Source organism: Apodemus sylvaticus, chromosome 23, assembly GCF_947179515.1.
Source record: "Apodemus sylvaticus chromosome 23, mApoSyl1.1, whole genome shotgun sequence".
Classification (NCBI taxonomy): Eukaryota; Metazoa; Chordata; class Mammalia; order Rodentia; family Muridae; genus Apodemus; species Apodemus sylvaticus.
The window spans coordinates 48,959,452-48,974,788 of NC_067494.1; the positions used below are offsets into that span (position 1 = coordinate 48,959,452).

Here is a 15,337-nt window from a genome sequence, read left to right on the forward strand (position 1 = left end):
CCCGCCCGGGGGCCGGCCCCTGCCGCCGCGCGCCCCGCGGCCCGCCAGCGCCACCGCCATGGCCGCCAGCGCGCCGCCGGCCGGGGCCCGCACGCCGCTCACGTCAGCCGGCCGCAGCTGCGCGGCTCCGGCCGGGGCCTGCCGCCTCGCCGCCGGCGCCGCGCCCGGCCTGAGCTCCGCGGGCCAGCCGCCGCCTCCGCCCCGGTCCCGGCCCCGGCGCCACCCGGGTTCCCGGCCGACCGGCGAGCTCGCTGCCGCCCCTTCCCTGCGCCCCCGGCCCGGCCCTCCGCGTCAGCCGCGGCTCCGCGCCGCCCCGCCCCGCCGCGGTCCCGCCCCCTCCCCTCCTCCGCGGCGCGTCAGCCGGGGGTCCTCAGTCGGCGGGGCCTGCCTAGTCCCCACCTGCCCCGGCTCCTCCCCTCAAAGACGGATCCCCGCCACGCGTGTCCTCCAACCCCACACCCGGTGCCCAGCTCCTCCCCTCGGCCCGGGGTCTTCACCACGCCGTGTCCTCCCGCCCCCCACTCCCGATCGCCAGCGCCTCCGCTGAGGGTCCCTGCTACGAGGTATCCGCCCACCATCCCTACCCGCGCCCGTCCCCAGCCCCTCCTTTCAGCCCGGGGTCTCCATGCCCCGGCGACCTCCCCTTCTCAAGGGTCCTCATCCCTCAGGGTCAACCATCCCAGGAGCTCCGCCTCTTCCCTCTTTGAGATCCCCTCTCCTGCAGTGCCCTCTCCCCAGCCCACATCCTTTGACTTTTCCACCCCACCTCTCCATCTTCACTCCGCACACCCCAAGGTCCCCAAGGCGTCCTTGGCTCCTTTGTTCTACAAGTGCCTTTCCTGCGACCTTGGCGCAGTGGCCCGGGAAAAGTCACAGCAGCACTCTGAACCGGACCCAGGCCAGGAGAACAGAGGGAAGGTCCCCAAAATCATATGGCAGTGTCAGAAAGCACGATCACGTGCAGGACACAGGATTGGGAATTCCTGGAAATGGAAGCCAGTGTGCATAGACAGTATTTATATTGATGTTAGTTCTTACACTTCGCCACATAAAAGACCCTTTGAAAGGAGCACCAGGAAGACAGCAGGCCCAATGGGCAAAGGCAAGGGGCAGAGTGCCTGCCTTAGAGCGGGATATCTGCATTATAGAGCAGCAGCTTCAAGTTAAAGTGATACACAAATGCACAACTGAACTTAAGGGCAGTGTAGGTGGGAGAGAACTTATTTGCAATTAAAAAGAAAAGATGTTAATGTTATAAAACTTGAAAGTTAAGAGACAAGAAAGACAAATATAGTAGATCTAATGTGGAAACTGGGATTCATCTATTTCTTTCCCTGCTGTAATAAAGAACTCTGACAAAGCAACCTGTGGGAGAAAGGGTTTCCCTGGCTCCGTTCAAGTGTAAATACAGCTCAGGAGTCACATCACCACCCAATCAGACTGCAGAGAGAATGCACTCTGCTCAATCTTCCCTTTCTGTGTGGTCCAGGATCCCATCCCAGGCTCGGGTGCTACCCACAGGGATCCTGTTTTGCCACCTCAATCTAAGCAAGCTATTCCTCAAGCATGTCAGAGGCTCAAGGAACCAAGTTAATCCCTCACAGGCATTATATATGAGTCTAGATTCTCATCAAGTATACACTGAGATCAAGTACCACCCGTTTGGAGACAGAAAGAGGATATTCAGGGTTATCCTTTAGTTTGGCTTGACAACAAATGAGAAGGGGTTAAGAGTTAGAGACAGGCCAGGCAGTGGTGGCGCACACCTTTAGTCCCGCACTTGGGAGACAGAGGCAGGCAGATTTCTGAGTTCAAGGCTAGCCTGGTCTACAGAGTGAGTTCCAGGACAGCCAGGGTTACACAGAGAAACCCTGTCTCAAAAAAAAATAAAAATTAAAAAAATAAAAATTAAAAAATAGAGAGAGACAGAAGACAAGGTGACACGGATAGAGGACAGGGACTTACAGTTAAGACTGGTTTAAATCTAAGCTTTAGAGGAGGAGGGATCTAGATAAGAAAACACTAATACTTTATCAGTTTTTTTCCTTTAAGCTTAGGGAGTCCTTTCAAAAGAATGAACACAAAATATTAAAACACCATGCAAAATGCATCTGCCCTTATAAGTTTTCCAAAATGTATCTTGTATTTACATTATTTGAGACTTCAGCATTTAATTTCCTATGGCAAGTCCTAATTTCATCTATTTCTGAGACACATACTCAGACTTGCCTATCCTGGAACTCACCATGTAGACTAGGCTAGCCTCGAACTCAGAGATCTACCTCCCTGAGCCTCCCAAATGCTGAGATTAAAAAGGCATGTTTCGTCATGACTGGGTATCCTCATTTTCTTAAACCTAAGAATAACTGTACCTCTGTATTGGAATCTGTAAGAATCCATACCCACCTTCTCTACGGCTTTCGCTGTGTGTTTCGCATGTGCGAGGTAACACATGAGGCTCACAGATCTGTACATGTCATTTATTTTGAAGGGGGGGGGTGAACTGCTGGTCCTGAGCTATTCACAATAAAGAGCAAACACCAAAACCAATGCCAAGTAAGACTCTGTTTCATGCTTGGCCTCCACCCAGCTGTCCCATGCCACATCCCAGATCCATCTGCTGGCGATCTGTGAGACAAAATTTAAAAGACTCAGATGGAATGTGTTAAGTAACTTAAATTACAAATAGTTTGGCTTTTTAAAATAGTGTCAGTATCTCAGAAAGTTGTATTTAAGAAATAATTTGTTAGGCTGAGTAGGGTAACCTAAGTGATAACACACCGGCTCAAAGCCCTGTGTTCTACCCTAGCACTACACAGAGACGGCTCAGCAGTTAAGAGTATGCATCATTTCCAGAAGACACAATTCCCAGTACCCACATCAGACAGCTTACATTAACTGTAACTCCAGCTCCTAGGGAATCCATCTCTCTGGCCAACTCAGGCACATGAACTCTCGAGCGCAACCCCATGCTTCCAAACGCACACATCCATGTTTAAAAAGTAAGTAAGTTTACAGGATAAGCCCAATTTTCCATTTCATGGAGAATCGGGAGTGATACTGACCGCCTCCCTTATTTTCTGGAGGCTTGAGTCGCCTTATAGTGAGTCCAGGCAGGCACAGAGAACTCTGTAATGGGGCCTATAAAGCCAGTGTACTGTGTTCCAGACAGTGGTAAGGAATCCTTCTTGTCTGGCAGAGATAGTGCCAGGTTATAGACATGCCATGGCTTCTTTGTGATGCCTGCAAAGACAAGGCAAGTGAAAGTCTATCTGTGATGGATCTAAAATGGCCAGAGACTCCTCGTGCTTCCTCCTAAAAGACAATTCCCTCACCCCTAGAATGAGGTGGCCCTCTGACTTGCTCTAAGTAACAGAATGTGACATTGTACACCTTAGGCAAAGCATCAAAGGTCTGGTAGTTTCTGGGCTCGCTTTTGTGCAGTGCTGTGCTGAGACTCCTATATGGGGAGAATCAGTCCACAGGAGGACGGCTAGAATGTAGGGAAACCCGATGGCGGCCAGCACTGGCAGGGGGCAGCATCAGGCAAGGGACAGGTTGTGTGAAATGTTCAGGTCCCGCTGCTGAGTCAGCAGCAGTTACAGCCTGTCAGTGAGCCTTCAGGACTCCACAGGTAGTTACATGCTGAGCAGCCTGACGGAATGGTGAGAGGATGCTGTTGTCTGAGAGCCTGAGTGCCAGGCTGAGTGCCAGCCAGCTTGCTATTCAGTCGTACTAGCATTCTAGCGCTTGTAAGTCCCCCCATCCTGCTAAGCTCAGCCTTGCCTTAGACCTCTGCTAAGATGTTCTTTCTGGCTTGGTAGAGCGGGTTCCTCCCACAGGCCAGCAGCCAGCCTTCCCTTTTCTGGGAAGTTCCAAGCAGCTGCTCTGGCATACCACCCCTACCTTAATTTTTCTACAGAGAATTTACTGATGTCAAATAGGATAAACACATACGAGCATTGTTATATTCTGTATTATACAGCTCCATATTATAAAAAGAAATCTATGTTTATTAAGTTTCAAATGTGTCACTTTTAATGAATGGTTTGTTGTGAGTTAACCGTTCCCTATCCCAGCTTAGAAGCACCCAGATGCATGTCAGGTTTGTACCAGAGACATAGCCATTGCAAGTGTCAGAAATGCAATTTGAGGCAAGACTGAGCTCTGGAGTGACTGACAGCCTTCTTTCCGGCCCCTTTCTACTTGTAATCTGCTGTCTGAGGTGGAGAGTAGCCTACAGGGATTAGCCTGTTGCCTTCTCTGAATAAAGTGCAACCTAAAGATTCAACTCCTGTTTATCCATGTCCCTGCCTGAATCGCATGAGCCGTGCTATTCAGTCATAGCAACACCACCTGTAACTTCCCTGCTCTTCAGTGCATGGACTGCATATGGGACAGTTCCCCATAGACACAGGACCACCTCAGCACCCATCTGCCTGTCTGTCACAGGTAGGGCCACTATAGTTGTGACAGCACCCACCTGCCTGTCTGTCACAGTTAGGGTTACTATTGTTGTGATGAAACTTCATGGCCAAAAGCAACTTGGAGAGGAAAGGGTTTGTTTGGCTTGCATATCCTCAATAACAGTCCACTCAGAGAAGCTGCAGCAAAAAAAAGCCAGCTGACCAGGAGCCTGGAGGCAGGATCTGGTACAGAGGCCATGGGGGAGATGCATACCGGCTTGATCAGCACCCAGTGCCCACCAGTCCGGCATGTCAGCATCCACAATGGGCTGGAGTCTCCCACATCAATCACTAAGAAAGTGCCCTACAGGCTTGCCTACAGTCCAGTCTTACAGAGGCAACTTTTCAACTGAGGTTCCCTCTTCTCATATGACTCTCTATGTCAAGTTGATACAAAACTAGCCAGCACAGGTTAGAGAGATGGCTCAGCGGTTATGAGCACTGCCTAGGTCCTGAGTTCAATTCCCAGCAACTATATTGTGGCTCACAACCATCTATAATGGGGTCTGATGCCATCTTCTGACATGCAGGTGTACATGAAGATTGAGCACTTATACATTAAATAAATAAAATTAAATCTAAAAAACAAACTAGCCAGTCAACTTAACACATAAACATACTATTGCTAAACTATAAATTTCCTTTCTTGTTTATCCCTAAAAATCACAATTAATACCAACATCAAATTGTAAACATTCTTCATTATCTAACATGCCTAAATGAAACTTACTGGTTAATTAATTAATATTTATTTATTGTGATCTTTTCGAGATAGGGCCTCACTATGTAGTCCTGCAATCCTGGAACTTGCTATGCTGAGTAGGCTGGCCTCAAACTCACAAAGCTCCACTTACCTCTGCCCCCCAAGTCCTGGGATCAAAGGTGTGTGCCACCAGGCTTACTGGTTGATTGATTTAAATGATACTTAAATTACCAAAATTGGTATGACCAAGAAACAAGCTATGTAATCTAGCAAATTATTGATAGCAAAATTGTATTCCTAGGTTAGTACTTTTCAGGGCCTTTGCAGTGAAAAAGCAAAGTCTCTTAAACAAAATGACCCTTGCCTTTGAGCTCCTTCAGAATGTCTCGTCCCTGGGGACACTTCACAGCTGAAAGCAACAAATGCTGGGTCACCGGGACACTTACATTTATTGCTTGGCCAGTCTTTTGAATAAATAACACTTTTATAATGAATTTGTAACGATGGAATGCAAATTCTTTGACTGCTGCCAATATTCGATCTGCCAATTCAAGGGACAAATGAGAGAAGGCTTTGTCATCGTATTTGACTTCTTTAAGACTGTCCTTTAAAAAAAATTAAGAAAGATGCTTCAATTCTCAAACCAAATGTTTTTATGTAAATAGAAAGCACATATCTAAGTAATACATACAACTGTTTTAAAACACACAAGTTCCTGAAAATAACCATTTATTTATACTTAACAATTTATTTTTAATAACAATTTTGGAAAAACTGTTTTCAAAATTATGTTCAGTTGTCAAATCCAGGTTTGGTGTCAAATGCCTTTAATTCCAACACTCAGGAGGCAAGTGGCTCTTTGTAAGTTCTAGGCCATCCTTGCCTGTCCAGTGAGGTCCAGACCAACCAAAGGTCTCAACAGTGAGACCCTGTCCCAAAATATTAATTTCAGTTGCCCTTCGTGCTCAACACCTGAGCTCTAAGTTTCTGCTTTTAACGCTGCTTTGTCGACTTGTTGTAAATAACCCAGTTTCTCACTATTTCTCACCATATCTCACTAGGGAGACGATAGAATTTCAAAAAGTTTCTAGAAATTCATAGTAAAAGAAGGAAACATTTTGTGTGTGTGTACAAACATTTGGATTGAATTTTACAAATGCCTGTTATTTCTGGGCCCAGAGTTGGTTTATGTCTGGTCAAAGCTTACTGCTCTCTCTCTCCCTACGACAGCTATGACACACCATGTCTACCAATAAACTAACACTAGGAAAAGGAGATGTAGCTCACAGACCATGAGGCAGGAGCCTTTCTTTAAAAAAGGATTTCAGATTTGCTTTAAATGTGTGATTGTTTTGCCTCATCTGTGCCCGTGCACCACGTGTGTGTCTGTGCCAGCAGAAGCCAGAGGAGGGCGTATGTCACAGGACTGGAGTTATAAATGGCTGCAAGCCACCATGTGGGTTCTCCGACCTGCTGAGCAACCATCTCTTCACCCGGGAGCCTTTCTTACAGACTGAGAGCGAAGCTGAAGCCATGGCGGAGCTGGTCAGTAACTAAGCCTTTAATTACCTGGCTTTCTGGAGGGCACCCAGGACGCGCACTGAGTTCTGGTGATAACAGGGAGTCCCCTATCAAAGCGATCCACAGGAAGGCAAAGGCAAGTCAGTGCCCTCCATCCATCCTCCTGCCCAGCTCCCTCTGCTGCGGCTCACTGACAGGTCCCTCCGCTGTATACAGCGGGCTGGAGGCCTGCACCTGGGCTGGCACCTATCGTCTTAGCCTCACTGGCTTTCCTTTACTCTAACTCAAGTGCAAGGTCAGTCTTCTCTGAGAGTAGTCCCAGCCCATTGTTTGTTTGTCTAGGAGTCTCTCCAGCTCCATATGCTGATGTCACTTTGGCCTAAGGACCCTGGGGTGGTTTCTGTAAATGTGGTTCATACCCAAGCCATTTATTCAATTTTGTTTAATTTCATTTATATGATAGGGTCAAGTAGGAGACCAAAAGTATACACTCTTAGATCGCCTATGCTATTTGTGGTGATCACAATTCTGTTCCCAAACTGTAAGGTATAATATATTTGCCAATTATCACTTAGTTTCAAATATATGGTTAGCAATGGAGGGATGGGAGCTAGTACAGAGGTTCAAAATATGCTACCTTAAAATAAACTTCTTTCTCATGTTATTTTGACCCAAAAGTACTTGAAAAATTGTGGGTGCAGTAGCCTGGCCTTCCTTATACGTCCTGAAAGCAGGAGATAAACTCTCACAACAAAGTTCCTCTCCAGTAGCAGGAGAAATGAAGAATACTGTCAGAGATGGAAGAGGAGGCAGAGCACACCACGTCTCCACGTGGCCTTACGCTCCTAGGCACAGAACCTTCTAGGAGTGCCTGCTCAGCCCACACAACTTTAATCATACTTTTTTCAATGTTCTAATCTGTATCCCAGCTAGTACCCAGGAGTTTGACTCTGCCTTTCCACACCTTAGTTATTTTGGAACCCATCAGTTGATCGATGGAATGTGAATGCAAATCCATTTCAGAAATCAAACATCAGGTTCTCCAAACCCACCCTGAGCTAGTTATAGAAAGGCATGACTGGCACAGATACACTTAGCAACTGGCAGAATGTCCACCTTGATTCTTTGACCTGCGAAAGCAAGATTTTTTATCGAAGGAAACCTCCAGTGAAAGCATTTAGAATAATCACTACCTTACTTAAACTTTACTAGTGTAATACCCACGACTACAGGGACTGTGTCAATCACTGCCACTGGGATTTTGCACAGCCTTTTTCAATGCATCTATTTGGCCTGTTCAGAAGAGATAGGGAAAGGATCGTGAGCTTAGCCAGGCAGCATCTGCAGCAGCAGCGGTTGCACAGGACGTGGTTTCACTGCTGAAGCACATTGTTTGGTACCACCTATGTAGTTACTGACCTGGAAAACAAGTGCCCTTTCCCATACCACTAAAGCCAGTTTGCTTCCAACCAGCAAAGCCACCAGTGCACGTTTCCGGTCTAATCTGCAGCGTGTCAAATATCTAACCCATGGCGGAATTGAGTTTACAGGGAACTGGTTGTCTTTCCCCATAGATTCAGACTGAGTTCAACAAACACTAAGAAGATTATAGAGCCATTTAACCACCATATTTTCACAGGCAGTCCCCATAGTGAACGAACAGACAAACAGGCAGACAAACAGACACACACACACACACACACTGGCCCAGGGTGGTCTCATACATGCTAGGCAAATGTCTATCACTGCGCATACCCCCGGTCCCTAATTACCTTTAAGATCTGCTGGATCTTAGTTTCTACCGAATGTGCTTGAAATTTCTTCAATGGCTCCATCCTATATGAGTTAGCAAACTTTAGTTTTGCAAGGGCACTTTTCCATTCTTTGCCTATGTCAGCGATTGAGTCATCAAACGGAGGTTCCACGTACTGGACATCATGGAAAGACTCTCTCAGCCTTTCTCTTAAGATCTGTGCATACTGAAAGAGGAAGGGAGAGACTACATTTCAGATTTTAACAGTTTGCACCAGTGGAGACAGAGCTAACCACCCTGAAGTCTTTCAGGCAGCCACTGCTGTTCAGTCCGGAATCCCACGTTGTTAGCTCTCAGCTTGGGGGAGCCTGTGCTTTCTGCACACAGCACAGCAGGTCTGGCTGTCAGTCTGAGACTAAACAGCCATCTAAAACAGCCCTCTAAAGGGAGGCTTTGGGTTAGCCTGTGAAGAGTACCTTGACTTAGTTAACTAAAGTGAGAGGACCTACCCACCGTGGGTGGCACCACTCCCTGGGAAGGAGACAATGGTGTGCATGAGTAGCCACTGCCCTGTGCCTCCTCAGTGTGGCTCCAAAGTGATCAGACCCCTCACACCCCTGCTGCCTCCTCTGCCTTTCTGGGTGGTACCCTGGGGCCATGACGCTAAGACGGACTCTTGTTTTATTAAAGTTACCTTTGTAAGGGTATTTTATCACACAATAGGAGCAGCAACTAAGACATACACTGTACAGATATACAAAAGGGGGCGCATATATTTAGAATACCCATAAAATATCGAAAAGGACCAAAAACAGGAGTAGCCTGAATAGAGTGGCTGGGGGAAACAGATAAAACAACTTTTTCTTCTTCCTTCCTACCTACAATCATTAAAATATTATCCATAAATTTATTTTACATATAGTTATTTTAAAAAGTAATATCTTTGGGTTACGCATTTATAAATCTTAACTTGAAAAGATAGCATAAGCAGATATATGTATGTGTACATGTATATACATCAGTTCATGATTTTTGACATGTGATTTTTTTTGACATATTTCCTTCTAAAGTATAAAATTTATATTATAAGAATTATTTAGATCCCTTTAGGTGTATCCAACCTGTGACTGGCTGGTGGGCTGCATGCACCCAGGCTATCTATGAATGCTGTGAATACAACTCAGCACACTGTAGGTGGTAATGTCATACAGCAGTTTCAAAAGGCTGAATACTACTACAGTCGTTCCTGGACTAATCTTCAGTCTCTCGTTTAAAAGTGGTAAGCTTCATTTTCATAATAACCAGACGTTTCTTCTTCATATGTAATTGCTCGGATAGGAGTGAATAGACATGTTTGCCCTACTTCTGATAGTACAGGACAAATGTTTTATTGTTTATTAAATATTGTTTATTAGATGACAAATTCAACCTCTGAATATGATGTTAGCTATGGGTTTTTAATATATGGCTTTTTAATGTGATAATTCCTGTTATTGTTTTGTTCAGTATTTTTATCGTGAAAGGGTAAATTTTGACAAAAAAAGATGAGTTTTCTTATTAGTTGGATATAATTATATATCATGCTGCTTCATTTTATGTACTGTGCTATCCTGGGAGGCTTTTAATGACTTGTCTTTGCATTCTGGAAAACTTAGGCATGGCACATAATTCTTAGAATTGAAAAAAGGCATGCTAGTTTTTTTTATTAGCATGTTTAATTTTTGCATCAATATTCATTAGGGCAATTAATTTTATTTTGGTTTATTTATTTATTTATTTACCAGCAGTTGTATATGCTATGGTATTAAAGTAACTAAGACATACATAAACATACAAGTTCAAATTTGTGTGTGTGTGTATATTTATGTGCTAGTCTAACTGAAGAGCAGCTCACTGAGATGTATAGATTTGGGATTTAGTTCATTTCATCACACAATTTTTTTATTTGCAATTTCTTAATAGTAAAATTTTTAAAAATTCAAGGGCTGAAGATCAAACAAACTTAGGGCCTCATGCACAGCAGGCAGATACTCTACAGAAGCCAAATCCAGCACTTCCTTTCTTTTTTGACAGACTTATACTCAAATTCCCCACTATAATAGATTAGATTACTTCTCTTTTAAACCTATACATTTTCCTCTCATATTTTGATGCTGTATCATTAGTGCATATTTGCAAGAATTAATGTTTCCTAGGCAACTGGCCCCATTCTTAATAAACAATGCCCCACCATTGGTTTTTGTGCTTTGGTTTTTGCCTTGTCTGAAGTCTATAGCTACTCCTAGTTAATCCTGATATTAGTGTATCTTCCTTTGCCTGTCTCCTTTTATGGCTGTATATTTTAAGTGAGTTTATTATAAACACAGTTGAGTCTTCTTTTTATCCATTCTGACAACTGTGTTTAAATTGCTGTACCTAGACCACTGACATGCAAAGTGCTCTTTTTCACATCTGGATTAGTGTTGATCACATATGCTACTCTGTTCTATGTGATGCCCTTGTTTTCTGGTCCTCTATTATTTTCTGTTGTGCTTTAAACTGAGCACTTGACAAGGCTCCTCTAATTCTTTAGCGCGTTAGTTCCTCTTCCCTGACTTCCTCTACCTCCTCTCTTACATGTAGACTTTGGCAACACGCATGTGCAGCCAATCCAACCATGTTCAGCTGACACTTCAAGGTTAAAGTGACTGGAGTTCGTCCCTCCCTCTCCTTCTCTTCCACTGCCATTCGTCTCACCTGTGTAGTACATCAGCATGTGTTTATGTGCAGACGTAATTTTATGTCTCTCCTGTTATTTTTTAACAAGCCATTATCTGTTAGAGCAATGGTTTTCAACCCTTTAACACAGCTCTTCCTGTTACAGTGACCCTCGACCATAAAATTCATTCATTGCTACTTCATAATTAATTTTGCTGTTATGAATCATAATGTAAGTATCTGATATGCAGCCTCCAACAAGTTCAGAACAGCTGTTAGAGTAAAAATAGGAACATTAAAAGTTTTAAATTAATCTTCATTTACTCACTTATCTAGATTCAAATTTCTAATTTCTCTTTTTATTGACATTTTTGTATAACGTTTTGTTTTATTGGATATACATTTCCTCATTATTTTGTCCAAAAATCTTTTCTCATTTCAGAGTACTTTTGCAGGATATAAGATCCTAGGTTGTCACATTTCTTCTCTCAATACTTTTACTTCACTCTATTCTTCATAATTTCTGAGAATGAATATAATTCTTATAGTTTGTTTGTCATCTGGCATCCTTTTAGACTTTTCTTCATCTTTAATTTCTGTTGATTGAGAATACATGCCTACATATAGATTTTGTTTGGGCATGTTTTTTTTGTTGTGTTCTCTGACCTTCCTGGCACTGTGATATGGCCTTGGAGTTATTTTAATTCACTGGACTTATATTTCTTATATTCTATTTTCTATCTGGAATTTCTATTATAATTTACAACTTTTATAACTACCTCAAAAATGTAAACATTTTTGTCTCTTTTTCAGCCTGTGGTGTTTTTTTTTTTTTTTAAGTTGTTGTGAACATTTCTATTGATACCTTTATTCTTGTACTATGTGGATCTAGTACCTACTGTCTTTGTGGTGTTCTCCATCTAGTATGCCTTGTAAATTTTTTTAAAAAAGATTTATCTATGTGAGTACACGGCTGCTCTCTTCAGACACACTGAAGAGGGCATCAAATCCCATTCTGGATGTTCGTGAGCTACCATGTGGTTCCTGGGAACTTAACTCTGGAAGAGTAGTCAGTGCTCTTAATTAATAAGCCATCTCTCCATCCTCATGCCTTGTAATTATTTTTCTTGGTAGTCAGATCAATTCATAGTGTGAGAACTTCTCTAAAAGGCCTCAAGTTAATATGGTTGAAATGCACAGGAGAAAAAGATGTAGTCTAAATCCTATGATTAGGTCTTAGGTCTTAAATGAGCCTATGCCTATGGACTGTGAATTTCACAAATTTTTCTCAAGTATTTTGTCCCCACTGCCTTCTCTCTTCCTTAAGAACAGACAATCTAGAAAGGGCTGGAGTTGGTTCACTTTCAATGGGTCACCTTTGCTTTGCAAATCTCAATAGCTTAAGTCTAGTTTACTAATTTCTCAAGAGGGCAGATTTTCTGAAGAACATAAACACATGCACACACACACCACCACCACTCCTTGCTAAAAGCAAGACTGCTCAATGACTAAGTTTCTCTGGAAACTTTAATTCACATATATAAATTAAATATTAATAATCTTAATACATGTATGTATATATTCACATATATGTGTGAATTATTCATATACCACATATACATGGGAGTGGGTAACTCTAATAATTCATCAGATACATTTCAGGTTTTCATACCCTATCACTAAAAGTTTGCGCTTTGGTGTGTTGAGTACCTGTTCCATCACTAACTTCCATGGTAGCAATCTGTCCTATAATCGCTTTTCTAACTAAGAACTGATTTTCAGTTTGCCACTTTTGTTATTTAAAATGTAAGGATTTCAACCTCCTTACATTAAGAGATTGGAATTCTGCTTTTGACATACATTGTAGCTGTGTGTGGTATTTTGGGTCTAGTTTTATTTTAGCTGGGCATAGTATTCTAGTTCTAGTTTTCTTTCAGTAAAGATGATGTTCGTGATTCATACTGTATCTGAGAAGCCTGCTATTTTCTCTTCCCTAGTTAGTTTCCTTAAAAATGTTTATATCACTGGTTTCAAGTACACCTTGGCAGGAGTTCCTTTTCTTATGCCTGGAATTCCCTGAGACTCTAATTTGAAGGCTTTTTCATATCTGTGACTTTTCATCTATTATTTAAAATGGTATTGTCACTCTTCCTTTTTCTTTAGGGACTCAAATATCAAGACTATTAAGGCACTTTACTGACAGAATACCCTTCCAGAACTTTCCCCTTCCTCATGCTAGTTTTCTGATATTAAATCTGTTCATTCTATTCACTGCACATAATCTTGGCAGTGTATTTATGAATGGAAAGATAACTCAACCTGTCGCTTAAGAAGTGCTTACTATCTTCTCTTGAACTACAATATACTCAAGGGATACAGCTACTAATGCACCATCACTAATAGTGTTTCCAAGGTTACATGATTCTTCTGGGAATAGAACACATGGAGTCTCATATTAACTCTTAATGAACCTACTACTTTTAAAATTGCATTTCTGACATTTCTTTATGTATACTAGTCACATGATTTATACTTATTAAAAGTATTTTATTCTTTCAGCTGATATGAAACCTTTATTATCTTTTAAAATACCATCAAATTTGCTATCAAAACCAGCTACTAAGACGCATTTAATCTACATGGAACCTTCTTACAAAACTTAAATAAACTGAGTTTACTCCTGTCATTATTTCAATTAGATATTCAATTATTTAGCAAAAGTGTTATTTGCTAATGTTTATGGTTTTCAAATACATGCACTAGAGAAAATGATAAAGTTGCCAACGTCTAATAATATTTTTAAGATTTTGTAATCTTTGGTGACAATGACCTGCTAATCAAATGACCTGCTAACCAAATAAGATGCCTTGCTCTGTGGACAAGCTCCGGATTTTACTAAATGGGTATATTTGGGTTGAATCCAGGCTCATTCAACTTTCACAATAGGCAGTAGATTCACAGAATCACTCGTCTGTCTCAAAGTCTAGATATCTTTAGTGTTCATAACCCAAACATTAATGTAGTATGTTTGGCAATTAGACATAGTTCACTGTTCTGCTTTCTCCCAGGTGTGTGAACGGAGCATGCTTACTCTTCTATTTGTTCTTTTCTCTGTAAAACACTGACACTGAAAAGGCATTAAAACCTGAAGTGTTGCCATCCCTCGGGGGTCATCTCCGAATGGTTCAGTCCTAAATATTCGTGTTTTCTGTTATATCTCGCTCCATCCCACCAATCACTCATGAGTCACCTGAAGTAGGTATGAAAAGAAACCACCAGTATCCTCGGACAAAGGTCCTAAGCTCAGCACTATCAGTTTTGCATTCTTGTACAAAATGTTTTCCCTGGTTACCTCAATAGAAGATGGAGCCCTGGTTGCACTAATGGTTTTCAAAGGATAATCATACAGAAATGACAATGTTTTACTGAAATATCCTTTTTTTCACTGATATCAGAGAAATGGCTAAATATCTTATATTTTTCATCATATATTCTTCAAATAACAAGGTAATATTCTTTAAAACTAAAAGCACTTCACTGATCAGAACATCAGTTTCCCCCTACCGGGGTATGTGTATGTGTGTGCTTGTGTATATTAATGTGCATATGTACGGTTTAAACTCACTAGAGGTTGTTAAACTACAGATACACTAAAACTACATTTATAAGGTGTAATGCAACTACTAGATAATTCTGGGCATTTGCAAGTCTGAAAAGAATTGAGGATGCCTGTGTAAAATCTTTGGATTTAAGAACAAAAACTCCTGAGCCTTCAACATCTAAACGATGTTGTTCTGCCCAAACTCAGTTTCGCGATGGTCAGAAAACCGGAAGGGCAGCCGTCGGTCCTGGGCTCCGGGTGCAGACAGGGAACAAGCTTCATTCACTAAAGGGTGGGAAGGCTTCCTTGGGCCTCCAGTCTCCACTCACTGACTCCTTCTCGAACATGCTAGGCCTCCTTTCTCTCTTAGACGACACCGGGGATTGATGCGTTTGGCTGGAGGGCGCCTTCGCCATTCGGCCTCGCCGCTCCATCTTGATCGGTTCACCGGGAGGCCGCGCCTCCCTCCGCCGTGTAGCCGCCCAACGCCCTGGCCCAGACGCCGCAGAGCACTAGTCTCACGCCCGCGACGCGCGCAGCCGAGTCCCGGAAGCCAGCAAAGAGAGGCGCGTGAATCATCAGAGAGCGCCGCGACC

The 15,337-nt window shown here is 42.8% G+C and overlaps 1 protein-coding gene across 2 annotated transcripts; it reads right to left on the reverse strand.

Moving 5' to 3' along the window:
* Positions 1-2,515: 2,515 nt before the first annotated feature.
* On the reverse strand, positions 2,516-15,334 carry Dynlt2 (dynein light chain Tctex-type 2). Of its 2 annotated transcripts, XM_052169472.1 has the most exons (4): positions 15,071-15,334; positions 8,463-8,669; positions 5,616-5,774; positions 2,516-2,628 (listed from the first exon to the last, which is right to left on the reverse strand). In XM_052169472.1, exons 1-4 carry the CDS (start codon positions 15,173-15,175, stop codon positions 2,518-2,520), a joined length of 582 nt encoding a protein of 193 aa, XP_052025432.1. In that variant the 5' UTR covers positions 15,176-15,334; the 3' UTR covers positions 2,516-2,517. The 2 variants fall into 2 exon arrangements, with proteins under 2 accessions (XP_052025432.1, XP_052025433.1); XM_052169473.1 differs by lacking the exon at positions 5,616-5,774 and having other exon boundaries at positions 15,071-15,317.
* Positions 15,335-15,337: the final 3 nt, after the last annotated feature.

Bases quoted from the DNA above. Each gene is read 5' to 3' on its own strand.
- Dynlt2 (XM_052169472.1), bottom strand. From the start codon at position 15,175: ATGGAGCGGCGAGGCCGAATGGCGAAGGCGCCCTCCAGCCAAACGCAT. The intron at 8,670-15,070 runs GTGAGTGGAGAC...TTCCTCTTTCAG, and splicing joins GCATGTTCGAGAAGGAGTCA to TATGCACAGATCTTAAGAGA. The intron at 2,629-5,615 runs GTAAGTGTCCCG...TTTGTCTCACAG, and splicing joins AGACTGGCCAAGCAATAAAT to ATCGCCAGCAGATGGATCTG.